We start from the raw sequence: 27,761 nt of genomic DNA, 5'->3' as shown, positions 1-27,761 counted from the left end.
GTCACTCACTGGATTCCTGGTCAGGTGGCTCAATGTTATAGCCATAACCCAAGAGGGTGCGCACTGCTTGGCAGAGGCTGTCTCGATTGCTGCGCTTGGTAGCCTCATCCAGGAGGCGGTAGGGGACAAGCCGGGGGTTCCTCCGGGCAGGGATGTCTTGGACAGCACTGTAACTCCAGCCTTGACCCACACGGTCTCTCGCCCACACATTGTGCCCATTCTCAGCCAGCCGGTCAACGAGCGTCGTCTGTGCTGGGGTTAACCGCACGTGGCTCAGGTCCAACGGAGCCGGCTTGTACCGATTACTCATCATGTACCTGTGAATGCCCCAAAAGGACTTACCTTTAACACCTGACCTTCTGAACCCTTTGCCTCTGACCCTCTTACTCATGACTGAACCATAAGGGACCATGACCCACATCTGAATGGGTATCCCTCCATAACATTCCTGACAAGTGGTCTCAACTTAACCCACCCTCCCCTAGGGCAGGCAACCCATTCCCCTTGGGATGACTCCAGTTGTCAGTCAGTAAGCATTGCGAGGAAGCTTTCTCTGACCTCAGGCTCACACATGCCCCAATCCCTCCAAGGCTCATGATTTTTCCTCTTTTGGGGCCAAACAGAACAAGTCCAGCCCCTCTTCCAGGAGACAACATTCAGATGCTTGAATGAGGCTCCCATGTCCCTCTACCCCAATGTCTTCTCTAGGCTAAAGATCCTCATTTCCTTCAACTGATCCATACATGTTCTGTAGTCACTAATTCTCTCCTCACTCTGGTCACCCGCCTCTGGATGTCCTCCAGTTTTTCAATGGCCTTAAAATGTGCTGTCCAGAATAAAAGATCAGACTCTAAATGAATCTGGTCTGACCAGGGCCAAGCACAGTGTCCCTATCACTAACGTTGGCCATTGCTTCCTTGAATACGGTGACTTAAGGCTAAGGTGGTGTTCTTGTCTGTCAATGATTACTGACCAGTTGGGTTGACTATATTGTTTCATCTGGAGTCTGGAGTCCACTAAATCCTCATCAAAATATCTATACTGGTATGGTTGTTTTGGGATCTAAATGAAAGATTTTATATTTCCCTTTTCTATTTTACCTTTGTAGATCTGATTTTTCTTGACTGCTAAGACCTTTAGACTCTAAAACCTTCCTCTGGTCCTATGACCCCTTGCCTCTGACCTCAATCCTCTCCCCTAGTTCCCCTTCCCCATGCTTTATCCCAGGCTGTTCCAAACTCACGTCTTGGGGAGTTTTGTCTTCTTGAGGTTTTCCTCAGCCTTCTCATCAGCCATGCCTACATGACATCCCAAAGCCAGCAGGGTCCTAGAGAGGGAGCAGAGAGGGAGCAGGGGTCAGTCCCTAAGACCATCTCCCAGATCCATTCACTTTCCCACTCTACTTTATCCAAGATATCTTCAAATATATCTCGAACCCAGTTTCTATCTCTGTCTCAATCTGTTTTTTCTCTCTCTCCTTATTCCTCTTTCTCCCCTCTCCCTTCTTTCTCTACTCTCTTTTCCCATTCTCTCTTTGCCTGATCTCTCGCCTTCACAGTCCATTTCTTGGTCTTTTCCTATTCCCTAGATCTCAATTTGTCTGTTTCCTTTTTTGCCTTTGTCTCTCCTTCTCCTGGTCTGTGCCTTCCCCTTTTTCAGGCTCCATGTCTCTGTTACCAAGTCTGGGCTCCTTACTTGAGTGTCTCTCCTGACATCTGCAGATTGTAGTTTCTCTCAGGCTCTGGGAGGCTGTGAAAGTCCACCAGGCATGGGTGAAGCCGCTTGTTATCATCCCGTACCTGGTTTGAGGGAGGGGATATCATTGGGGCAGTCAGAGATCACTTCTCAGATTCCATATCCCAGCCTCCATCCTCCCTTTCCTCCTTGTTATGATGCTTCCATGTTCATGGAGGTATCTTTTCTATGATGGAAAAATCCTCCCTCCTCCCAGGGTCAGTTTAGGCATCTTGGTCCCATTCCAGCCAGTTCTCCCTCACCGGGCCATAGGTCCATCCTTGCTCGATGCGAGTCAGGGCCCAGAGCTCATGGATATTCTCTGCCAGTTTCTCTCGGATCCGTTCCAGATGAGGTGGCAAAACAATCTTTGAGAGAAAAATGGCTGTGTGAAGTCATAGGTCTCCCACTGATGAGACACCTCACCCATTTCCCCTTGGTCTAAGACTTATCTCCTTAGGACCTTCCTTTTTCCTTTCTTCCTGGGCTTAGAGACATGGGGTGTCAATTCTAAAAACTACTTTTGGACCCCCATCAGACAAGAACAGAGTTTCCTGCCCCCCCCAGCTACTCACATTCCCCTTCTTACCCACTTCAAGATCAGTGAGGATTTCTTTTAAGTATCCTGTTTCCTCTTCTGTCAATCTGGCAGATTTTTACTTTGTAAATATTCATTTATTTTGCTTAGATTGTCAGTTTTACTAGTATATAATTGGGCAAACTCCTCATAATTGCTTTAATTTCATCTTCATTGATGATGCATCCCCCTTTTCATTTTTGATATTAGTAATTTGATAATCAACTTTCTTTTTCTTTAATCAAATTAACCAATGTCTTATTTTTCCATAAAACCAGATCCTAATCCTATTTATTAGTTCAACGATCTTTTTACTTTCAATTTCATCTCTCTTGATTTTTTTCTGGTTTCCATTTTGGTGTTATGTTTTGGTATTTGGTTTTCATAATTGGGGATTTTTCATTTGTTCTTTTTCTAATGCCCAACTCAATGATTTGCTCTTTTACTGATATATGCATTTGGAGATATAATTTCCCCCATCTTTCTTTGGCTGCATCCCACCAAGTTTGGTATATTGTCTCATTGATGTCATTCTTTTTAACGAAATTATTGATTTCTCCCCATGATTTGTTCTTTAACTCACTCATTCTTTAGGATTAGGTTATTTAGTTTCCAATTAATTTCCAATTTATTCTTCCATAGTTCTTTATTGAATATAATTTTTATTGAATTATGATCTGAAAGGGGTGCATTTAATATTTCTGTATTTGGTCTTGAAATTTTTATTCCCCAATATATGGCTAATTTTTGTGAAGGTGTCATTTACAGCTGAGAAAAAGGTATATATTCTTTCCATTTGCATTCAGTTTCCTCCAGAGGTCTATCTAACTTTTCTAAGATTCTATTCAGTCCCATAAATTCTTTCTTATTTATTTTATGGTTAGATTTTTCTAACTCTGAGAGAGGAAGTTGAGAGTTTCCTGGTACTCCAGGATTTCTAAGAATCTTTGTTTCTAACCAGGAAAAGTCAATGAACAGGGTATGAATAAAAGAACTGGAAACTTAGTCCTGGATTGACCCCTTTATTTTAGTAGAGAATACTAAGATCCCAAGAGATGCGTGAGTCCTTCTGATGTGAAAGAACGCAATTATAAGCTTTTTCGTCCCGAATCTATGCTGTTTTTATAACTTCCTTCATGCAGGACAAGAAAGGAGATAAAAAATTTCCTAAAAGTCTAATTCTTCACATCCGAAAACTTAAGTTGCATGGAGGTACAATGATTTATCCATGGCCTAGGCAGAGTGTGGGGCTGAGACTTCGCTTGGCACCCAACCCACAAGTTCCTCACCCTATTTCCCCAAATTTCTTAAATCATCATGCTTCTCTTTTGTCTCATCTACCTAGTGACCTAATGTCCCCATCCCATTCAATTCAATTTAAGGAGCACTAATGAAGGTACCTGCTATGACCCCAGGAACTGTGCTAGATGCTGGGATACAAAGACAAAAAAGAAAAGACACATCCTTGCCCTCTATAAGCTTCCACTCTACTGAGATATTATTTGCATGACTTTCATAGACGGGCTCTCTCCTTGCTTTTTCCTTCCTCATGCTGCCTCCTGCCCCATTGCCCCCAACTCTACTAGCACTGCAGTTTACCTGGACAGTGTCCACAGGGTAGGGCACAAAGTCGGTGTGGGACAAGCAGCAAGTAGGTCCCAAGAGGTGAGGCCCATGGGGTCCTTCTCGACGGTACTCCTTAATGGGCTCCAGCCGGAGGCGCTCACGGGGTAGTAGAGCTTCATGGCATGGGGCATAGCCCGGTGGGGGGAGGAATTTGAACTCTCCATGGCGACCACCCAGGAGAAACCGTACCCTAAGGGAGGAGGAGAAGGAAAGGAAGAAAGGGGATATAGAGGTCACAGGGTACCTTGAAAGAAGTATCTAATTTTGGAAAGTCAGGGGAAGGGCAGAAGGGGATATAGAGGTCCCAGGTAACCTTGAAAGAAGTGTCTAATTTTAGAAAGTCAGGGGAAGGGCAGAAGGGGATACAGAGGCCCCAGGGTATCTTAAAAGGAGTCTCTAAGATGGAATAGTCAGGGGAAGGGCAGAAGGGGATATAGAGGTCCAGGGTATCTTAAAACGGTATCTAGGATGGGATAGTCAGGGAAGAAGGGAAGGGCATATAGAAGTCCCAGGGCACTTTAAAAGAAGTGTCTAAGATAGAATAGTAGGAAGCAGTGAGGGAGGGGATTTAAGGGTAGAAGAAATGGAAAGGGACCATGGGGGAATAATACCCAGTGCTCCCATTTCCAAGCATGAAGGTTTACAAAATCTTTTTTTCAAAACAACCTTGGTTAGTAAGAATATTTTTTATACTATTTTACAGGGGAGGAAAATAGGAGCCAGAAAAAAGTAACTTTCCTATCACACAACTAGTTGAAGTCATTTGTGCTAGTATTCAAGGTCTAGGATTCTCTACCCTGTATCATGAAGTGGTGAGAGAATGGAAATGGTGCTATTAGTTTCCCCACTTGCCCCAAAGAAGTATGAGGAAGGACCCCTCCCTGCTTTTTATTTTTTTGCAGAGACAGGGAACTATGGTGTGGAACACTAAATGTTACATCAGACTTGGCAGATACAGCGACTCTTTTTTTGAATTGCTCTCTAACTCTCCCTGCCATTTTTATTCCTTTTAAGGGACAGCTTTCTGGGAAGTGGAGCAGAATGTGATACAATAGGAAATATGTATGATATAAAAGCCAAATATATCAACAAAAGTGTTTATTTAAAGAAAGAAACACCCCTGAATTTGGAATACCAGTGTTGTTATCGAGTTATTTCAGTTTTGTCCAATTCTCCATTTGGGGTTTTCTTGGCAAAGACACTGGAGTGACCTGCCATTTTCTTCTTCTGCTCATTTTGCAGATGAGGAAACTGAGGCAAACGGGCTGAAGTGATTTGCCCGAGGTCACACAGCTAGTAAATATCTGAGGTCAGATTTGAACTCAGGAAGGTGAATCTTCCTGACTTCAGACCCAGCACTCTCTGCACTATGGCACCCCTTAGTTGTCCTGGAGTACCAGTATCTGAGATCAAATCCTTTATCACTCCTTATTTATGTGACTTTACCACCCTGGGCTGTGGGGACCTACAGACTGAGAAAGTCTCGGGGGTTGGGACAGGAAGTTTATGGGAAGAGAAGCAGGGAAAGAGGAATGGGTAAAGGACAGCAATAGGAGAGAAGTAGGGGATGGAGCAAGAGCTGGAGGAGGGGACCTTCTTACCGAACACCAGCAGAGAAGCTGACCACTGGGAAGAAGAGCCCATCCAGGTTGAAAGCCTCAAAGACGCCTTGCACGGGGCAGCCATTGATTCGGAATGAGATGGATGGGACACTCAGATCCAGACAGCAGCTAACTACATCCTCGGCAGCCAGGAGGTGCTGGCCTGGAGAGGCCACTGGCCGGGCAATCCTCCCTGCAATTGAGGTTCACGGGGGTCACCCAAGATGCCACAGGCAATGGGGCCCCAGGAAACATGGGGATCAGAGGCTCTAGGGAACAGATCTTGGAAGTCCCTGGGGTCAGAATTTGGGGAGATCAAATCAGGAACTCCAGAAGATGTGAGAGTTAAAGACAAAGGATTCTAGTATTAGAGGCCAAAGGGCAGGAATCTCAGGAGAAAACATTAAGAAGCTGGGGATCCCCTATAACGTGAATTAGAAGTCAAGGGCCAGAGTTAAAGGGTCCCTATAGAGACTGGGCTCAGAGATGAGCAGTTCTAGGGAATTAGGATTCAGAGAATGGCGTTTCCCTGACATCAAGACCCCAGGAAATAAGTTGGGGCTCCCCGGGGCTCGGTGTACTGAGAGATCAGAGTGCAGTACCAGACCAGAGGTGCAGTCCATCAAAGCCATAGGAGTAGAGGTCATCTCCAACGCCATTGCCACCCCAGCCTTCCCCACCACCAGGGTAGGGGCTGTATCCCTCAGTGAGGGCCCAGCCCACTCTCAGGTGTGTGGCTTGAGCAGTCAGGAAAGGTTCCACAGAGTCTACCATGACTTCAAAGTACCACTTCCCATACTGTGTGGTCCCCTCAGCCCGGCCCACGAAGATATTAGGGCGTATGCTGGGGAGAGAGGTACCGAGAATGAGCCACAGAGTAAAGGGAACCAGGAGAGATATAGAAGGGGCTAAGGACAGACGATGGAGAGAGGAGCGATCTAAAGGGAGGACAGCATAAGAAAGAGAAAAGGAGGGAGGAAGAGTTGAGTGAGAGACAGAAGAGGGAGAGAGATGTGGCCCAAAAGATGTGAGGAGACTGAGAAACAACAGAGAAGCAAGTGATACAGAAAAATGATAAAGGGAAAGAAACAGAGGAGAGATACGTAGGGAAGGAAACATGGAGAAAAGACAGATCATGGGGAAGTTGTGGAGAAAGGCACAAGAAGGGGAGACGAGGAGAGAGAAAAGGGACACAAGAGAGACAGATAAAGGGAAGAGATACACAAGGGGAGGAAAGCTGTCGAGGGAGGCATTGAGAGGAGGGAGATTGGACATAGGGTGATTTGGGGAGTGTTGGGGACTCCAAGTCTGAATTTGGCTCCCCGGGGATTTGATGGGGGAGGATTGGACCTCACTGTGGTGACATAATAAATAACCAGAGTGGTGTTAGTGAGTGGGTAGCTCAGGCTCAGACCTGGTGACATAGTTAATGAGGTTGGTCTGTAGTAGGAGCTCACGCCCGGGAAGGAGGTTCTCGGTGATCAGGACCTGGTTGGAGCGGACAGCAACGCCATTACACACGCACAGAGAGCACAACACGTCCAGAACCTGGGCAGAGAAGGTTGAGGGTTAGAGGTCAGAATATAGGGCCAAAGATCACGGGGTAGGGTATGGTATGGGAGGGGACCAGGCCATAGTTTGGGAAGAAGGGTCAGAGGTTAGGGGAGGAGGAACTTTGGGATGAAGGGTCAGAGGTTGAAACACAGACCTTGTGGTTCCGGCCATGCTTGTCCAACAGGGAAATGATGGACTTGATGTGATTCTCCTGAATAATGTTCAGTACTTCTGGACTCTCAATCAGTACACAATAAAGGACCTCCAGGATTCCTGAAGTGGTGACAGGCAGGACAGGGACTACAGCACTGCCCTCCCTGTCTTTCCCTTTCTCACTCCCTTTGCCTCTGGGTTTCCTCAGTCTCCCTTTATTCATGCCCCTAATTCTCATGCTTGCTGGCTGTGGCCTTGGGCAGGTTATTGACAGCTATAAAATTTAGGGGCTGGACTAGATGGCATCATGTTCATTCCCACTCATCTCCCGTGTCCCATTCTCCCTCTGTGACTCTGCCTCTTATTCTCTCTGGATCTCTTTCTGGGTTTCTTTGAGTCTCTGATCCGATGGGGGCCTCCTGCTTGATGCCGACCCTCCCCCTTGTCCATCTGCCCTTGGGTTTCCATACCAGAAGAGGCCTCGAGCCGATCCAACTTGCTGACAAGCCAGTCGAGGTTGTGGGAGAAGAGAGCACAATTGGTACGGTTTCCCCGAATCAAAGAAGCTAAGATGAAGAAAGCAGACAGGGAGAGTCAGAGGTCCAGATGCTACATAATCAGAGCAGTCACTGACGTCACACAGGACCATGGGAGAAAAACTGAGGAACAGGAGACCTAGGGTTGTGGGACTCCAGGTGGGGGCTTCTTACCCAAAAGCTCATAGAGTAAGTTCACAATCTCTTTCCAAGACTCAGCTGCCTCCTCTCCTGCAAACTCAGCAAAGTGGGCAGCCGTGGAGTAGAAGTTGAGCCGATCGATACAATTCAGGACCAAAGTCAGCATTCCCTGGAGGAGGGTAGCAAGGGGGTCCTTAGTTCCCTTTCTTCTGCCCTTCCCTTACTCATTACAAGAGGTACAGTTGGAAGGGAAGTTAATCAATCCACTCCCATTTTAGAGGAAGGAAAATTGAGGCTCAGAGTAGAAAAGAACCTTGCTCAAGAGTTCACAGCAAATACAGAAGAAAGGAAGGATTAGAATTCAGGTCTCCCCATGGCTCTCCTGAGGGGGCTAGGCTTTCTATTTCTGTCTCAAATTCAACCTGTATGAAATAGAACTCATCATCTTTGCCCCAAACATATCCCTCCTCCAAACTTCCCTATTCCTGATGAGGAATTAACACTATCCTTCCATTCTCTCAGGCTTATAGCTTGAATCATCCTCATTTGGCCATATCCAATCCAATCCAATCATTTGCTGATCTTGCTGCCTCCACGTTTTTTCATCCATCCTCTTCTTTCCTTTCAGCCTAGATCTGGGCTCATTACCAAGAGGTAATGTAATAGCTTCCTGATTGGCCTCCTTGACTCGTGTCCCCCCTCCAAAACATCCTCCATCCATCCACCTTCTTGTGCCACAGTCCAACCATGCCATCCCCTCCCTCAAACCTCTGCAGTGGCTCCCTATTGCTTCCAGGTTATAAAACCTTACCCTACAGTTAGAATCCTCTCTTGTCTGGTTCTCATCTCTACTTTACGTTTCATTCTATCTCCTGTCTCTGTCTTTGAATAGGCTGTGCCTCCAAAATCCCCGTCCTCATCTCTGCCTCTTAGCGGCTTCATTCAAGGCTCAGTTTGGAGCCTTCTCCTCAGGGGAACCCTTTCTGATCACTCCTGTCCCCAACTTCAATTGTCAGTGATCCTCCCTGCCTCAAATTATATTTATTCAGACGTGGATCTCCCTCCAGTAGAGGTAACCTTCATAAGGGCAGAATCTTTGTTTTGGGGTTTTTGGGTTTATATTTCCAGTGCTTAGCCAAGTGCATAGCATGCAGTTTTGTTGTAGTTCAGTTGTATCCAATTCTTCATGATCCCATTTGGGGTTTTCTTGACAGATACTGGAGGGCTTTGCCAGTTCCTTCCTCAGCTCATTTTACAGATGAGGAAACTGAGGCAAACAGGATGAAGTGACTTGCCCAGAACTGGACAACCTGCTAGTGGCTGCTGGGTGTTATGGGAGCCACCTGCTGGTGGCTGCTGGGGAGCTACTTCTGACCAGCAGAACAGATCCCTTCATGTGAGAGGATGATAACGATACAAGGAGACTGAGAGGCAGTTGCATTGTCTGACCTCCCTCCTCTTCCTTCTTGCCTCAGATTTATTTCATTCCCAATCCACAAACAACATCAGTGCCGGTAAAGACTGCTTTGCAGTTCCTTCAAGTGTGTTATGATTCGCAGCTGTGGGGGCTTTTGGAGAATCATCCTGCCCTTTCACATTCAGGTGCAGTCCTTAACAACTCCCCCACACATAGCTTTAAGTACCTGAGGTCAGATTTGAACTCAGGCCTTCCTGACTCCAAACCCAGTGTTCCATTCATTCTATTATCTATAGCAGAGGTTAGGGGTCATGGTCATAGGTCTGTCAGCCAGAAGTCTCCCAGTCAGGAGCTATGAAGTCATTGGAATTGGAATGACTGATCAAGACTGATCCCTTTCCCGAGGCCTTCTGTAAAATGGCACTAGATAATCTCGGAGGTCCCCTCCAGCTCTAAATCCTAAGAGTTTATAATAATATATTTATTTATAATAATATATCTTTTATAATATACTTTAATAAAAATAAACAGCTAGCTAAAAGTAGACAATGGATAGAGAGCCCAGTTTGGAGTCAGGAAGACCATAGTTCAAGCTTGACTTCAGACACTGACTAACTGAAGGATCCTGGGCAAGTCATTTAATCTCTGCCTGCCTCAATTTCCTGATCTGTAAAATGGGCACAATAATAGGATCTACTTGAGAGAATTATTGTGAGGATCACATGAAATAATGCTTGTAAAGTGCTTATTACAGTGCTGGGCACAAAGTAGGTGCTATCTAAATGTCAGCTATTATTATTATATAATAATATATAATATATGTATTATTATGTAATATATTATATATAATATAATAATAATAATAACGCAACCAATTTGAATGAAAGTTTCCTCTGCTGGGCCAGCTTCTTGACCCCAACTCCTTTGCTCCGTCTCCTTACTTTTCACAGCGAAGTTCACATGTGTGTACCTATGCAGGTACGTTCCCCATGTGGACACATTCTCCTACCCAAGCTCACAGGTGCAATGCCCACACATGTACACACACACACACACACACCGGTCTGCGCGCACACACACACACACACACACACACACACACACACCGGTCTGCACACACCTCTTCCTGGAAGAGGCTCTGGCGATTCCGCAAGCTCCGCAGTTTGCTCTGTTTCTCCTCATGCTGGAGCTCTTCCGATGGGGGCTCGAAGTAGCCAATAAGGTCCTGCAGGCTCAGGATGACCCCCTCTATGGGCAGGGTCACCCCTGCTGCCGGAGCCCCCTTGGGCTTCCCACTCAGACTGTCCAGACCCCTGCAGGCATGGGATGGAGATCATGGTCACGGGGTCAGTGGTTACCAGCCAAGAGGCATGCTGGGTCAGCACGGTTAGAGACAGAGCTGGATGTGCGGCAGGAGCAGGAGAGATTCACCGGCTTAGAGGTCACAGGGCAATGATTTGAGAGTGGGTTAAGAGATTGGGGGTGTGGGGGTCAAGGTCAAGGAAGCAAGATGGATTTGAGTCAGTTATCAAGTGTGGGGGGGGGGAGGCAAAGCACGGGCCCTTGGAGCCAAGGCAGGTGGGGAGGCCTGGGCTGGGGGGTACTTGCTTGAGAAGGTTTGACACCCGGCTGTGTAGATCATCCGGGCCCTGGGGACTCCTCAGCGGCCCCGGTGAGGGACAGAGCGTCATCCATGTGGCCTTCCTGATGCAGCATGGCCTGGGGGGGGGGGAGGGACATCAGAGCCGGGAGGCCCCCACGCCACCGGCCCCTGTGGCTGGCTCTCCTCCCGTCACTCTCTCCCTTTGTCTTTCAGGGACAGCCTGCATTCTCTCTGGCTCCCTGGCTCGGTCTATATGCCCTTTTCTGCCCCTTTCTCCCCTCCCTGTCTCTCTTCCTGTGCAGCGATTGCCAGTGGGTGACAAAGCACTTTGCCTGACTACGCTCCTCAAATTTGTGGTGCCCTTTGAGGCGATCTTTGGGTGTAGCCCCATTTTTGCGATAGCAAAGTAGGGGTTCATCGGTTAAGTACAAGCTCAGATCCACACAGGGAACAATCCTTGGGGAAAGAATTCAAACCCAGATCTCTCACTCCAAATCTGGGGATGCAGGGATTCTCATTGTACTCCCTTTTCTTTCTTTCTGTATGTTTCTCTCTCTTTTCCTCCCTCCCCTCCTCTGTCTCTTCCTCTCTATCTTTCCTTCTCTCTCCTCCTTTTCTCTCCTTCTTTCTCCTCTCTCTCTCCTTGTCCCCCCTCTCTTCTCTCTGTCCCTCTTCTCTCTGCCTCCCCCCTCTCTGTTTCTCTCTCCCTCACTCCCTTCTTTCCTCCCTCCCTCTCATTTTCTGTCTCTGTCTCTTTCTTCCTTTCTCCCTCCCTCCCTCTCCCTCCTCCTCTCACTTTTTTCCTCCCCTCTCTTCTCCCTCCTTCCTCCCCTTCCTCCTTCTTTCCCTCTGCTTCTCTTTTACATTCTCTTCATCTCCCTCATCCTCCATATTCCCTCCTCAGTCAGGGCCCACCTTCCCAAGTCCCTCAGAGGGGCTTTACCTTCCTCTTCATCAGGCCCAGGCGCAAGGCTTTGGGGTCAGGGGCCGCGTAGGTGAGCCATAGGCCAGAGGCCACGTGTTGGACAAAGCACAGAGACTCGCCATACTTGATCTCGGGAGGGCCCATGCCTTCCACATCTCGCTTTGGGGCTGTGTCCAGTTTCTCCTGTTGTGAGGATATGAGGAGGGGGAGGAAAGAGGTCAGGACACATATCAAAGGACTTTCCTGAGGCATGGGCCTGCTTGGGGGGTTCCAAGGGATTTAGCTCAGGTATTCTTATTTTAAGATCCTTCAAATCACACCTCAGAGCCAGGAGGGCCCTTTGAGATCATTTCATCTTGCCCCTTCGTTTTATAAACAGAGAAAAGAAGGCTCAGGGAGACAAAGGGACTTGCCCAGAATCACAGAATTAATCAATATCTGAGGTAAAATTTGAATTCAGGGCTTCCTGACATTAGGAAGCATCTCTCTTTCTCTCTCTCTCTCTCTCTCTTCTCTTTTTCTTTCTCTTTCTCTTTTTTCTCTCTTTCTCTCCTTTTCTCTTTCTCCCTCTCCTTTCTTTTCTCTCTCTCCTTTCTTTTCTCTCTCTTTTCTTTCTTTTTTTTCTCTCTTTCTCTCCTCTCTCTCTCTCTCTCTCTCTCTCTCTCTCTCTCTCTCTCTCTCTCTCCAGTAAATACCATCTCTATGAAAGAAAGAATTCCAGGATATCAGCACTAGCAGGGACCCTAGAAAGGCTCTAGCCATGTCCCACACCCCCCCCCCTTTGTTTACAGCCAAGGAAACTGAGTTCCAGAGACATCAAGAGCCTTGCTCCTGAGGATTTCCAGGCAGACAATTCCTCAGGCCCAGAAGGCCGCAGCAGGGATCCTGTATGAGTGGATGGTGGGAAAAAGGAGACTCCCAGTCATTGGTACCTTAGAAATTCGGAAACAGAAAGCAGTTGCCTTGGTGGCAGCCTTCGAGGCATCTACCACTATCAGGCCTTGGTCCTCTGTCAGTGCCAAGTATCTCCCTGTAGTCACGTGTCGCACACGCAGGGGCTGGCCCCAGCGCAGGTGGCTCCCGCTCCAGCTGGGGGGCAAGAGGGAGGAAAGTAGAGGGGTCAGGTCTAAAGGCTCCTCAATCCCCCCTCTCCATACTCTGAATTCCCCCCACGGCCCCTCTTCCCCAGCATCATCGATCCCCTAGATCCCTGTCTCCCCAAACCCCATATCCTCTTGTTCCCTCAGCTCCCTCTACCTTATCCTCAGGGGTTCCAGTCTCCACAGGGAACGGGCGTGGGTGCACACAGCACCCCCTTCATAATGAACCAGCCTAGTTGGAGAAGAGCAGCAGGGATTCCACATTCTACTAGTCCAAGCCCCCCTTCTCCTGGCCCCGTCCCCTTACTATTGCTAAGACTTTGTAGTTCATAGAAACCTCATTTCTGGTACTCTAAAATAAGAGCCCCCAGTCTCACCAGACCCACATTTCCTAATGTCCAGAACCTACCCCCAGCACCAAACCAGAAGTCGATCTTGCCCATATCTGGGCCTTCTGGCAGTCGAACCTACAGTTCCCACCCCTTCTTTTTGGGGCCCTAAGGCTACCCAACATCCCTCAACCCCTTAGAGTCTGGGCCCGCAGCCCTGTCCCACCCTAAATCACCTAGATGCCCAAGCATCTCACAGTGACGACATCCACTCCCTAATTCCCCTGGCATCCAGGCCCTCCGCCCCTCATGGCCAGACCTGCGCTGGTCATCACTGTCAGCTGAAGAGATGGTTAGACACTCGTCCATGTGGCCGTGGAACAGCCGGAGAACATGGCCACCGGTCACGTACCCTTTGGGATGGTAATGAATGACTCAGTGAACAAGAGGAGGTAGGGGCAGAGAGGCATTTCTGGCTGGTGTAGAAGAATCTCTGGGGGTCCCTACCTTCCTCACACCCAGAACAGATGGGGTTCATGTTCCAAAGGGTTTGCATGAAAGAAGCATCAGCCTGGAGCTCCCCACTGGCTGTGGACAGGTGCTAGAAAGAAGGCAGAAGGCAGAGGCCATCAAACTGGGATCAAGAATCAGATATCCCGGAACAGTCAGGCGGCGCAGTGGATAGAACACCAGCCCTGAAGTCAGGAGGACCTGAGTTCAAATTTGGTCTTAAACCAAACTGTGTGACCCTGGGCAAGTCCCTCAACCCCCAATTGCTTCAGGGGAAAAAAATTAGCTATCCCGTGGCTCTTTCCAACAATGAGATGATCCAGGCCGGTTCCAATGATCTTGTGATGAAGAGAGCCATCTACACGGGGAACTGAGTGTGGACCACAACACAGCATTTCACTCTTTTTGTTGTTTACTTGCATTTTATTTTCTTTCTCCTTATTTTTCCTTTTTGATCTGATTTTTATTGTGCAGCATAATTGTATAAATATAAATACATATATTGGATTTAACATATTTTTTTAACATGTTTAACAAATACTGGATTACTTGCCATCTAGAGGAAGGGGTGGGGGGAAGGGACGGAAATGTGGTTTGACAAAAGGTCAATGTTGAAAAACGGTCCGTGTGTATGTTTTGAAAATAAAAAGCTCTAATAAAATAAAAAAGTCTTAATGCAAAGAAAAAGTCAGATATCCAATGATTAGTAGATGCATTTTCCAAATAACAACAGACAGGGGCAGCCCCCAAGACTCCCAGACTTCTCACCAAGTATCTTTCAGAAGAGACACTGACAAGGATGAGGTCATCCCCCACCCGGACCTTCTCTCCTTCGGATCGCTGCTTTGAGGCCGGATGCATGGTCCACCAGCAGGCCTCCCCTGGAGGGGACAGGGAGGAGTCAGAGGGCCCCTGAGGGTCCTCCCCAGCCCTGCTCCTCTCTCCCAGCTCCGCCTGCCCTTCTTTGCCCAGCACCCCCTCTCTCGCCCCCATCTTCCCTGTCCAGCCTCTCTCTGATACTTCAGCATCTTCCCAGAATCCCCCTGCTCTGGCCACGGTCTCCTCGGCTCCCCTACCTGTGGCATCTTCTTGCAGGCCCACATCGAAGGCGAGTTTGTCAGTCATAGAGCGGGATGTTGTGAGGCAGCTTAGGTACTGGAGGAGGGAGAGCCAGGCAGCAGGGGGGAGGAGGGGAATAAAGAAGGGAGTCAGCCTTTTAGGGGCACAGCCCTCAGCCCTTACCCTTTCTTCCCTCCTCTTCCTCCATAATCACCCTCCTTCACCCCCAACTTACCATTTGGCTGTGGGCATGCCGGAGTAAGATGGCGTGGCCATAGAGAAGGGTCCGGTGTCCCCCGCCCTGAGATGACTGGGGGTGGGGAGGGAAGGGGTAGATGTCTGTGAACACACAGGATGCTCCCATCCACCCCACTTGGAACCTCCTCCTCCTCTTCCAGACCATCGCCCCTTCTCCCCCCCCCGCCCCCCCCGAGAAGTCGCGCAGCCAGTCTGTGGGAAGAGCTGGGACTCGCGGCCGGGGCTGGGGGATGGAAACGCTGGGCCCATGGAACCATACTGCCTTTCTGCTAGCCTGGGCCTCCCAGGCCCACCCCATGGGTGATAGACTGCCTTTGTTGGAACCACTCCCGCCCCCTTTAAGGAACAGCCCCTGGTTACTGGGGGCAGAACATACACAGATGTGTGTACACACACACGTACCCACACCCCCTTCCTGTGCCCCGTTCTCACGGGCTGAGGAGGAGGGCGGGGTGGGGGTAATTCATATGTTATAACATCATGCCTCATTATAACATCACAGTAAACTCATGCCCGGCCTTTGCCAGAGGCCACGGGATTGCTCCCATGGACCCCGCGTCACACAGACCAATCTAGACCAGTCCCACAGGGCACAAGCTGGGTGCCACACTGCCCCCCGCAGGCCATGTGACCGGGGCATACCCAGAGCTGCAACTAGGAAATGTTGATCCTTGGGACAAGAACTCCCAGCCTCAGAGGAGGGAAGAGAGTGGGGTGGGGGGCTCCAGCCCTTCCCCCAGTTTAACTGATTATTCTCGTTTAATAGGCACAATATTCCAGGGTTTCTTTGCTGATTAAGGCTACAAATGTTTTCTGAATCCACGACCCCCTACATTTGGCACCCGGGACAAAGCCCCACTGTTCTGCCCTAGTTGCAGCTCTGGTTGTGTCCCATATCACATGGGTCGTGAAATAGGACTAGGAAGAGGTATCCTACAGGCCATGGGACCGGTGTCCTTTTCACCCACACGGGGCAGTCTGTGGCTCCTGAACTCCCTGTCCACCCTGTTTCATGCCCCTCCCCTGGACCCCCACTCAAGACTGGGGTGGAAGACGAAAGGACCGTGCAAGGAAGGCTGGGAAGATCCCATGACATCGAGGAAGACAGGAAGGAGACTCTGAAGGGGTAGGTAGGGCAGGAGATGAGATCAGGGAAGAGCAGAAGTGGGTAGAGAGGCCACTGGAGCAAGGAGCGGCGCCCCCTCCCCTCACCTCCTGACTTCCCAGCCCCAGGGGAGACAATGGGGATTCAGGTCAAGGGAGACATGCTGTGCTGACCCCATTGGGCCCCTGAGAGGATGGACCGGAAAACTGGGGGGTGGGGATTGAGGAGGATGGATGACACCCACAGGCGGGACATACCCACTTATCCAAATTGAGGGTCTGTAGAATGGGTGGGCAGGGGTAGAAAAGAAGCAGAGGAAATGGTGAAACCTGGGCAGGAAATGCTAGGACCAGAAATCCCCCTCCCCACCCACCCCCATAATCCTCTACTCGGAGAGACCCGGACGAAGGACCGAGGTGGTACAGATGTAGAGTGCCCCCTCCCCAACTGCTTCCGTCAACTCCCCTCCCGACCCCATTCTGTTGACATTCTCTGGAGATCTTAGTCTACAATGCTTCCTTTTTCCGGGACCCCCTCCTGCCCCGTCATCTCCCAATGTCTCTCCTACTCCCATCCTCTTGTCCCACTTCTGTTCCCCATCCCCCTGATTAGTTCCCCCTACGATTTCTCACGCCTCTTCCTACTCGTCTCCATTTCCCACGGTATCCTCTCAGTTTCCCCTATGATGCTTGTGTTTCAGATCACAGAAACAGGGTTACACAGCAGTTCATCTGAAGAAAAGATCTAGGCCCCTTAGTATACCACAGGCTTACTATGAGTCAACAGTGTGATATGACAACAAAGTGCAGTGTTGGGCTGCATAACGAAAAGCACAGTGTTGGGACTAGGGAGCTGCAAGTCCTGCTAAACTCTGTCCTGGTCAGCTCATGTGTGGGCAGGATGGCAGGCCAGCCCAGAGAGCTCATGTTGGGGAGGACGGTGGGCCAGCCTGGGGACCTCACGTTAGGGAGGACGGCAGGCCAGCCTGGGGACCTCACATCAAGGAGGTAAAGGGCCTCCAGGAGAGGGAAGGGATCTGAGATCTCACAGGAGGATCAGCTGAAGGAGCTGGAGCGGAAGGACAGAAGGCTCCTAGGGGACAGGACAACTCTCTTCAAGGATTTGAAGGGTGCCTTGGGAAGGGGGAATGCGCCCCAGAGAGGGCAGAATGGGGTCATGGGTAAAGGCTACAGAGGGCCAGTCTAGGCATAGAATCAGGATGAGTTGATTCCAAATGGGACGGAGCTGCTTTGGGAGGTAGTGAGCTCTCTGTCCTTGAAGGTCTTCAAGTAAAGGCTGGATGACTGCTTGGAAAGGGCTTCTTGTTCCCTTCCACCTCCAAGTTCTCAGTTCTCTTCTATCCTCTCTCCATCTCCTGGCTCTCCCTGGGATCTTCCTCTTATCTCTGTCCTCCCAGAACCCCCTTCTATGCTTTTTATTTTTTCTGGTTCTGTCTATTTTTCCTCATACTCCCAGAAGCCTCCATGTTGTGTTCCTCTTCACACCAGGCCTCAGTGTCCCCTCTTGGCATTGACCCTGGCCCCGGGCTCACCTCAGTGCCAGCCTCCACTGTGTTGGCCAGCATCTCCTGCAGGGCTCGCACCGAGAGAGATTGTTCCAGCACAAAGCAGCACACAGCCAAGTCAGGGGGCACATTCTGGGGGGATCATGGAGGACAGAGAAGGGTTGTCAAGCTGCTTCAGGGCTCTGCTCCAGGAAGCCTTTGAGCTCCATGTGGGTGGAGGGAGAAGGGGGAGGATGGGGCTGAAGGGGCTCCCTCTCCCAATTTTCTCCCCATCCCCTACTCTGCTGCCCTTCTTACCCATACCCCCCCATAAGCCCACTGACCTGGGCATTGCTGGTAGGTTCCAAAAAACAGAGTCGGTTTCCAAAGCCTTCGGCGGCTAGGCAGAGCTTGATTTGCTCCTTGAGGGTGGTAGCGCTGCACTGCAGGACAACCTCATCTTCCTGGGGGAGATGGGAATGAGAGTGGGAGGAAAGCACAGGTTGAGATTTCTTCCCTCAGGAATTACAGCTTCTTCTTCCTGAGACCTGGAGTCTGTGAAATCCCAACCCTTTTTGTACCCAATCAAGAATAAGCATTTATTAAGTGCCTAGTATGTGTCAGGCACAAGAAAAATAAAGACATAACCTGGGGCAGCTGGATGGTGCAGTGGCTAGAGTACCAGCCTTAAAATCAGGAGGACCTGAGTTCAAATCTGATCTCAGACACTTAACACTTCCTGGCTGTTTGACCCTGGGCAAGTCACTTACCCTCAATTGCCTTAGAGAAAAAAAAAAGAAACAAAAAGACATAACACAGAACAGTCCCTGCTCTCCAAGGGTTTATTTGCATCCGGAGCCTTCCAATCAGGAATCTCACATTATCACAGACCTACTGAGAGCCTATGAACTCCTATCTGAACCCCTTCCCCTCCCACTGAACCCCTGATTTCCCTAACCTGGATCCCAGAATGCCCTCTGGTGTAGAAGCTCACAGACTTAGAACGGGAAGGAGTCTTTCCAGGAGCTTTGAAATTTAAGTCTCTCGATTTACAGAAGGGGAAATTAAAACTCAAAGAGGCATAATTTAACACAGCTAATAAATGAGCGAGGCAGGCTCCAAATCCATGTTTGGCAAAGATACTGGACTGGTTTGCTATTTCCATCTCCAGCTCATTTTACAGATGAGGAAACTGAGGCACGCAGGGTGAAATGACTTGCTCAGGGTCACAAAGCTAGTGTCTGCAGCCAGATTTGACTATCCTGACTCCAGGCCTGATGCTGTAACCCCCATGCCAGCTAGCTGGCCCCCACCCTGATACTCAGGATTTTTCAACTCTAGTTCTGAAGCCCCAAAGCTCGCACTCACTCCTGAAACTCCTCTTCTACCCTAAGTAATCCCAAACTTCCTACTTTAAGATGCCCAGCCTTTCGCTCTGGGCACTCTCCTCCTGTCCCTTCTCAAGCCTCAAACAATTTCACTGAAATAGCCTCTATTCAGGGATCCCAAGTTTCCTATTTGAAGACTCCTCTCTGTATGCTCAAGTAGAAATTTCTTCCTTCTTTTCTTTCTTTCTTTTGTAAGGCAGTTGGGGTAAAATGACTTGCCCAGGGTCACACAGCTAGTGAGTGTTAAGTGTTAATGGCTGGATTTGAACTCAGGTCCTCCTGATGCCAGGGCTGGTGCTCTATCCACTGTGCCATCTAGTTGTCCCTCCAGCACGTTCTGAGATACCCTCCCCAAACCCTTTACTCTGAGCCTCTGGGGAAAGTCCATCAAGGTCATGGACCAGTTATCAGTAATACCTACTAGGGAAATTTGTTGTATTCTAGCCCCTTATCCCTTCCAAATCCCAGCTTCCTCCACCCGGGATCTGATGTCTTCTCTTTCTCTCTAGTCTAGCTCCCATACTCCTGTCTGTCTGGCCGATTTTAGCCAGCCTATTCTTCCTGTGCCTTAGAGACAAAAGTTCGGGATGTGGAATTAAAGGCCCCGTGTGACTTTGGGAAAATCCTTAACCTCTCTGGGCTGTCATTTGCTCCTTTGTAAAATGCAACTTCAATTAAGTTACATTTAAAGACCCTTTATCAACACCTGCTGTGGACCAGGGACTACTTAGGGATTGGGGATACAAAGGGAGATATGAAAGGGTCCCTGCCCTCAAGAAATCTACTGAGGAGACTGGGTAGGGTTAAACAGAAAGAGGATCCATGTTTAAATCCACCATCCACCCTTATTGCCGGGTGATCTGGGGCGGGCACATTTCTGGATCCCAGTTTCCTCATCTGAGAACGAGAATGATGAATTTGTGAACGTTGTTTTGCTCGACTGGCTATTTGTTAAGGGAGTTTTGTCTTGCTTTTTTTTCTTTTCCAACGAGAGAGGGCAGGAGGAAAAGAAAATAGATTTTCACAAACTAAAATAAATGAAATGATATTAAATGACATTGGACTGAATAGTCTAGAACATCCTTTTTAGTTCTAAATGTGTTTCCCTGGTTCAGTGCTTTGATCATTTCAATACAAAATGTTTTGGTTGGAGGGGGGTTGCCCTCTAACCGTGGGGGAGATTAGGAAAGTTCTCCTGCAAGAGAAAGAGCTAAGCCTTCTGCCAGGTGGAGGTGAGAGATCCCAGGCAGGGGGGGCGGCTTGGGCAATGTCGGTGGATGGAATGTCCCCACACAGTTAACACCATTTTGGTGGATTGTAGAACACCCAAAGAGGAATAATGTGGAATTAGTCTAAGAGGATAGATTGGATCATAATGGGAAAGGCTTCCAAAGCAAGGAAGGGAGCTATTATGGCTTCTTGGGCAGTTTTGGGATAGGGAGAAAGGGAAGCAGGGAAACCAGTTAGGAGGCAACCACCTCAGGGCTTTCCAAACTTCCACAGAAACCCTTCGGGCCTGAGCAGAGGGGAAGAACTTGAGGAACCAGGGGAGTCAGAGTTCCCACAGACTCTCCCAACCGGGTCCTTCCAGCCAGCCCCCTCCAGTTAGCGCCTCCCTCTCCCCCCAGTCAGATCCCTCCAGCCAGGCCCCCTCATCAGACTCCTCCAGCCAGTCCCTCCTGGCCAGTACCCCCCACCAGAGTCCCCCAGCCAGGCCCCTTCCCCACGAGCCAGTACTACCCCCTCTCCTCCACTCTCCAGCCCAGGGTTCTAAGTGAATCAGAGCTAGGAACAAAGCTGTGGCCTGGGCCTGGAACTGGCAAAAGGAGAGAAAGAGCGATTCATAGGGAGGTGCTGCAGAACGGAAAGTTCATCTTTGTCTAGGGGAATAAACGCTGGCTTCGGTCTGACCTCGTTCAAACCCCTCTTCTATTACTTATTATCCACTGTGACCTTAGGTGAGTGAGTCACCCTAAGCCTCAGTTTCCTCGTCTGTAAAACGAGAGGGTTGGATCAGGTGGCCACTAAGTTCCAGTTCTAGATGTAGGCCCAGGCCCCAGAACGCTCCGATCCCTCCGCCTTTGGCAGGGGAAGCATTTCCTAAAGGGAAGGAGGTTTGGAGGTTTCTCCGGTCCCTCCCAGAGCGACATCACCCAGTCCTCTTAAGGTCCAGTCCCCGGTCTACTCAGCAAGATTTCATGACTGATTGTAAACACGCCAATCAGAAGCTCCCGAGCGGGGCTGGCCAGCCAATCCGAGCCCGAGGCTGGGAAGCGGGGATTGTGAAATGCACCAATGGGCTCTGGAGCTGGAAGGGGTCGGAGCCGGTGGGGTGGGGGGCGGGGCGGGCACGCACAGCTGTCTCTGTCTCTCACCCCACAATCTTCCATCCTCCCCCCAAACAGCGCCTGACACCTCTTCTGCCCAGTGTCCCCTCCCCAGCTGCTCCCCCTTCTAGAAATTGGACCCTTCCTTCTCCCGTCCTCTCCTGCTTAGGGAAGGTTAGGTTTCTGCTGAGAGGGTGCCCCCGTCAGCAGTTTCCTGAGCCCTGGGGAGGGAGTGGGGTAGGGCTCCCGGCCTGGAGGCATAAAGGGTTGTAACGAAGGCGCCCCCTCACCCCCATAGACCCAAACCACCTCTCGGAGTGGGGAGTGGGCAAAAACCCAAGGGATATACCTCTCCTTGGGCCCCCCTCCCCCTCCCGCTCCCCCTTGGCTGCCCGCCCCCGTCCCCACCAGCAGCCCCAGCTATTCTGGGCAACCCCTTTCCCAAATTCCCATCTCACCCCACCACCCGGCCCCTTATCAAAAATCCAGAAACCAAAACAACAAAACCAAAACAAAATAGAAAACCACAAAAAAAACAGAAAAACCCAAACTCATTAAAACTCCAAACAAGAAAAACCCTTCCCCTGCCTTCCTTATTAAGAAAACGAAACAAAAAAACCCACCAAAAACAAAATAAATTCCACCCCAAAACCCCAAACCCCCTCCAAAAACAACCAAAAACTCCCCAAACTCCCCAACCAAAACTCCCTTCCACCCCCCCCAAATTCAAAAAAACACAAAACAAAAACCCAAAAACCTAAAACTAAAACCCCCCCCTTCCACAAAACCCCCCCCCCAACCAAAAACCTAAAATTTTCCCTCCACCTTCTCCCTCCCTCCCCAAAAAAAACTCCCCAAACAAAAAAACACAATAAAACCGAAAATCTCAAAACACCCAAAACCAAACACTCCCAAAAAAAAACAAGAATAAACCAAACCAAAACAAAACAAAAAAAAAAACATCCAAACCCCTCAAAACCACAAAAACAAACAAAAAACCACCCCAAACACCCAAAAAACCCAAAAACCCCAATTCAAAATACCCCTACCCCCCCCCATCCCCAAATCCCAAAATAAAAAACTAAACCCCCCTATGCCCAAAAACAAAAAAAAACAAAAAACATAAAAAAAAAAAAAAAAAAAATGCCCTAAACCACCAACTCCCTACTAATTTCCGGCAAAACTATTTCCCCCCCACCCCATAACCCCACCCTCTTTCCCTTCGGCAAAACAAAACAATTTTAAACAAATAAATTTAACAAAAACCCCTCAATTTCTAAAAATTTCTGAAAAAAAATTCCAATTTTCCATTCTCTCCCTCCCCCCCTTTCCACTCCCAATCCCCCAAAAACCCCTTATTTACCGTCCAACCACCACCACACACCATTGCACTTTAAAACCCCACCACGCCCACCCACCAAAACCGGAATTTTCCCCCCCACAAACATTAAAAAAAAAAATTAAAGAAAAACCCAACATCCCCACCCCACCCCCCCCCCTCCCCATAAAACTCCAAAACAATTTCCCTTCCCTCCTCCACATCACCACCCCCAACCATGGGAAAAAAACAAAACTCCCCGCTCATCTTTTTAACCACCCCTCCCCCCAAACGGAAAATACCCAACAAAAATCAAACCCCACCTCACTCCCTCCCTCCCCAACCCCGGCACAAACCCACAAATCGGGGGAAAAAAATCTACCCCACAACCAAAAACAAAAACTCCTAAAAAAAATCTCCACCGAAATATCAAAAAAACCCAAAAATCCAAAAAAAAAAAACAAAAACACAAAAAAAAAAATATCAAAAAAAAAACGAAACAAAAACCAAAACTCCAAAAATCCCCTCCCACTACCCCCTCTCCCATCTCTTCCTCTCTCTCCCCGGCAAAAATCAACCCCCCCTTTCCCACAAAAAAAAACCACCACTTTCCAAAACAAAACCTCCCTCCCCTCCCCCTCCCAAAAAAACCAAAAAAACAAAAACCCCCCCCCCACCCCAACCCCCCTCCCTCCCCCCTCCTTCTCTTTATTCTTCTTGGGGCCCTAAAACAAAAGGGAAAATCTAAAAAAAAAAAAACAATCCAAATTTTCTCACTCCTTAAAGGGAAAAAAAAATAAAGGGTTAAATGCTTTCCTCCTTTCTACATTCTCTCCCTCTAAAACTCCTTCATGCCAATTCTATTTTAAAAAATCCCTTTCCATTCTTTCTTGGTTCTGACATTCTCTTTTCTAAGGTCATACCACTTCTGGTATTCTCTCCGTTCTAGGGTTTTTCCAACTTCGTCATTTTGGTTCTAAGACTATTCCCAGCTCTGACATTCTATGCTTTATTATTCCCAGCTTTGACATTCTATGCTTTATATTCTTTTTTATTTATTTATTTATTTATTTTTATTTAATAGCCTTTTATTTACAGGATATATACATGGGTAACTTTACAGCATTAACAATTGCCAAACCTCTTGTTCCAATTTTTCACCTCTTACCCCCCCACCCTATGCTTTATATTCTAAGAACTATTTCCTTAGGGAAGAGGAAGGGGCTCTTCAAGTCATTCTGGGGGAGAGTCAATTCAAACTGGGGTGGGAGGAAGAGACAAGAGACTTAGGTCCCCTCAAGACTCCTCTTCCTCTAGGCTGCAGGCTGGGGTGCCGCATATGTGGGTTGGCTCACTGTGATCTCAGGCAAAGCATTTTTCCTTTCTGAGCCTGTTTTCCCCTCCACAATGGATGACTGAAATGATCATTAAGGTACCAGCTAATGTCAAAATGATGAACCTTCAATTATCCTGTGTATTCTTGTGTTTTGTGTCACTCTACATGCAACAATGTAATTCCATGTGTAATTGTCTTCCTATCTCTGCAACTGTGTTTAACATCTTAACTGTCTTCATGGGTAACTTTTTATCTGTCTCTATAATTGTATATAACATTGTAACTCTATCTCCCGTGTAACTTTGTATCTGTCCACATACTATTGAAACTGTCCCCGTAATTGTCTCCACATACAACTTTATTTATGTCTCTGCAACTGTGTTTAACACTGTAACTATCTCCATGGGTAACTTTTTATATAACTCTGTCTCCAGTGTAACTTTGTATCTCTCTCTATAATATTGTAAGTGTCCCTGTAACTGTCTTTGTACAACTTTTTTCAATTTTTCTGCAACTGAGTTTAACATTGTAAGTATTTTCATGTGTAACTTTATTTCTCTATTTCTATAACTGTGTGTAGCTCTGTAACTCTTGCCTCCAGTGTAACTTTGTTTCTGTCTCTATAACATTGAAACTCTCTCTGACTGTGGGGATTCCAACATAGTATTTTCACTTTTTTGTTGTTTCCTTGCATTTTGTTTTCCTTTTTGATCTGATTTTTCTTTTGTGCAGCATGATAATTGTGGAAATAGGTATAGGAGAATTGCATATGATTAACATTTATTGGGTTACTTGCCACCTAGGGGAGGGAGAACAAATTTTGGAACACGAGGTTTTATAAGGATGAATGTTGAAAATTACCTATGCATATGTTTTGAAAATTAAAAAGTTTTAACTAAAAAAAAGAAACTGTCCCTGTAAGTCTCCACATACAACTTTATCTCTCTGCAACTGTTTATAACACTTTATATCTGTCTCCATGTATAACTTTGTACCTCTATATCTTTAGCCATTGCCTATTTATCTTCATGGGTATAAACATGGATCGCTCTTGTTTCTGCAACATCTGAGAATCTGTGGATCTCTCTGTGTATACCTTTGTGTAGCACTGTGTCACTCTGTATCTCGTGTAACAGTTATTTATAACCCTGTCTCTGAGCGTAACTTTGTGGCTGTGATACCACTTGCCTATAAAGCTGTATTCCCCTGCATGTGTGTCTGTGTCTGTGTGTGAGCACACACATCTGTGCACTCAGATCACACTGTAAGTCGGTGATATAGAGAAAAGACTCCTAGATTTTAGGGAGAAAGGGACCTAGATTCAAACCACTCAACTTTCCCTTGAGCTTAACATGTCATCTCTTGAGATCTCAGTTTCCTTAACTGCAAAATGAGGAATTGTAGACCCCGAAGGAACCTTATATATCATTTGGTCCAACTACCTCATTTTATAGATGAGGAAACTGAGGTCCCATGAAGTTAAGAGGTAAGCTCAGTATTGCACAGGTAGTAGGGCAGTAGTTTATCTGGGATTGAAACACAGTTCTCACTTCAAATGTGTAGCTCTTTCTACTTAATCACACTGATTGGCTTCTTTGTAGAGGTGGGGTGGGGTGGAGAGAAGAAAAAATTTCTGCCAAATGCATATTAACTTAGCTTTAAAATGTAATATCATCTGTTTTATTGTATATCATTTAGTTAAATCTTTCCTAGTTACATTTAAATGTGATTCAGGTATAGTACCTGAAAATACTTGAGGGCCTCATGAAGGCTATGTAGCTGACACTTTAGCTTAATGAAATATGTTGTTTTTGTCAACTGTTTTTGACCATTTTCTGGCTTTATTATTCTGACTATCGATCTTTTGTGCTTTAATCATTTCAGTCATGTCCAGCTTTTCATGGGCACCCTATTTGGTGTTTTCTTGCCAAAGGTACTGAAATGGTTTGTCATTTCCTTCTCCAGTTCATTTTTACACATGAGGAAACTGAGGCAAAGTAGGATTAAGGGATTAGTCTGTGGTCACACAGCTTAGGAAATGTCTGAGATCAGATTCAAACTTCCTATATGGCCAGGTATGCTTGTTTTATGACTTAGTTTGGCTGCATTGCTTTTTCTCTCCTCTTTTTTTTTTTAATCTTTGCTACAAGGGAAGGTTCTCTATGGAGGAAAATGAAGGTAATATCAAAACAAAAGATATTGATCTCTCATCTCTCTCTTTGCCCAATCTTAACCCTACAAATTATCTCTCTAGTTATCTTTATCTGCTTCTCTATCTCTATTTCTGTCTCTAAGGAAGTTAGATTTCGTAAGCTCCTTTCATTAAAATTAAAATCCGATCTCTCACATCAACTGTGTAAATTTACCTCAGGCATCTAACTTCTCTAGAACTCAGTTTCCTTTCCTGTAATGGGAAGATGATATTTGTACTTTCCACCTTCCAGAGTTATTGTGAGGAAGCACTTTATGACCCTGATGTCATTTTAGAAATCAGAGTTATTATTATCACTCTGTGTCATTTCGATCCATCTGTCTATGTTGGTATGTTTGTCTCTCTCGGCCCGTTTCCCTCCTACCCAATCCCACACCCAAAGATGCCCCCAAAATAGTCTCCTGGAAAACCACTGTGTCCCAAGGGGTAGGGCAAGAGAAGAGTCTAGCATACTTGGGTCCCTGGGGCTCCCCCCAAGGCTGGAAACTCCAGGTTGCCCTAGGGATCTCAGGGGGTATGACGCACAGCACTTGGGCTGGCTGGATCTCCTGACCACCCATTTCACAGGGCTCTGCTCTCCTCTGAGAGAGATGGGCCAGCACCAGGGACAGGGAAAGACCTGCCTGGAAGCAGGTAAGAAATGGGCAGCAAGAAGGAAAGGAGGTGGAAGTGGGTTTCAGAAGAAGGAAAGGACTTAAGTACTTCCCCTTGTGCTGGTGGGAGTGGGGAAGCCAGGCAAGGCGAGGGGAAGGAGCTGAGCTTCTGGGCCACTCCCAGATGCCTTCACACCCTAGGACTCGGGGTGTGTGTGTTTGGGAGGAGCTGTGCACTGACTGGAGACCTCAGAGGCTTTCTCAATCTGGATTCATGTTTAAAAGAAAACCTGTGACTGTTTCCTCTTTCTCTGGCTCTATCTTTCCCCAAGACATCTGGATTTAAATCCTAGCTTAGCTCAAGGCCTCCCTTTTCTAGATCTCAACTCCCTCATCAGTAACAAGACAGATTTGTTCTAGACAATTCGTCCCAGCCACTGTCATCAGTGTCCACAACTCTCTTTTTTCCATTACTTGTTTCTCCCACCCCACCCGCCCCTTCCTTCTATATCTTTTTCTGTCCTTCTGTCTTGAGGTTTGCTCTACTTCTCCTACTTTGTCCTTCTCTGTCTCCCCCTCCATGTGGGTCTCATCCTGAGTTTCTCCCCCCCCCCCCCAATTCCTCAGAGGCCCCTCTGTTCCATGCTGGAAGGTTTATTTTTAACCTTTCCTTGAAGCTATCTCAGCCCGAGGGACTCAGTCCAGCTCAGCGGAGTTGGAGTCAGTGACTGAGAATTCCCTCATCCCCAGTCCCACAGATGGCAGCCCAGATGCCTGGAATCCTGCTAAAGGGGAGACATCTGGACTGCAAGTCTCACCCTATCTGAGGACTCTGTTCATCACAGCAGGGGGTGC

General features: G+C 47.8%; 1 protein-coding gene across 1 annotated transcript; it reads right to left on the bottom strand.

Moving 5' to 3' along the window:
* Nucleotide 1: 1 nt before the first annotated feature.
* On the bottom strand, nucleotides 2–26,873 carry LOC116422655 (ryanodine receptor 1-like). The gene is given in 25 exon segments (XM_031961621.1): nucleotides 2–317; nucleotides 1,244–1,327; nucleotides 1,696–1,799; nucleotides 1,998–2,102; nucleotides 3,911–4,127; nucleotides 5,539–5,731; nucleotides 6,141–6,382; nucleotides 6,953–7,086; nucleotides 7,247–7,365; nucleotides 7,716–7,811; nucleotides 7,956–8,091; nucleotides 10,460–10,652; nucleotides 10,944–10,992; nucleotides 10,995–11,058; nucleotides 11,886–12,050; nucleotides 12,800–12,956; nucleotides 13,125–13,199; nucleotides 13,616–13,709; nucleotides 13,804–13,897; nucleotides 14,575–14,687; nucleotides 14,883–14,961; nucleotides 15,101–15,175; nucleotides 17,781–17,885; nucleotides 18,077–18,249; nucleotides 26,678–26,873. Coding segments are annotated over 25 exon segments (3,378 nt in total).
* Nucleotides 26,874–27,761: the final 888 nt, after the last annotated feature.

The sequence above is a fragment of the Sarcophilus harrisii genome, chromosome 3 (assembly GCF_902635505.1).
Source record: "Sarcophilus harrisii chromosome 3, mSarHar1.11, whole genome shotgun sequence".
In the NCBI taxonomy this organism is placed as follows: Eukaryota; Metazoa; Chordata; class Mammalia; order Dasyuromorphia; family Dasyuridae; genus Sarcophilus; species Sarcophilus harrisii.
The sequence above is the reverse complement of the archived record's forward strand: the minus strand, read 5'-3'. Positions and strand labels throughout refer to the sequence as shown.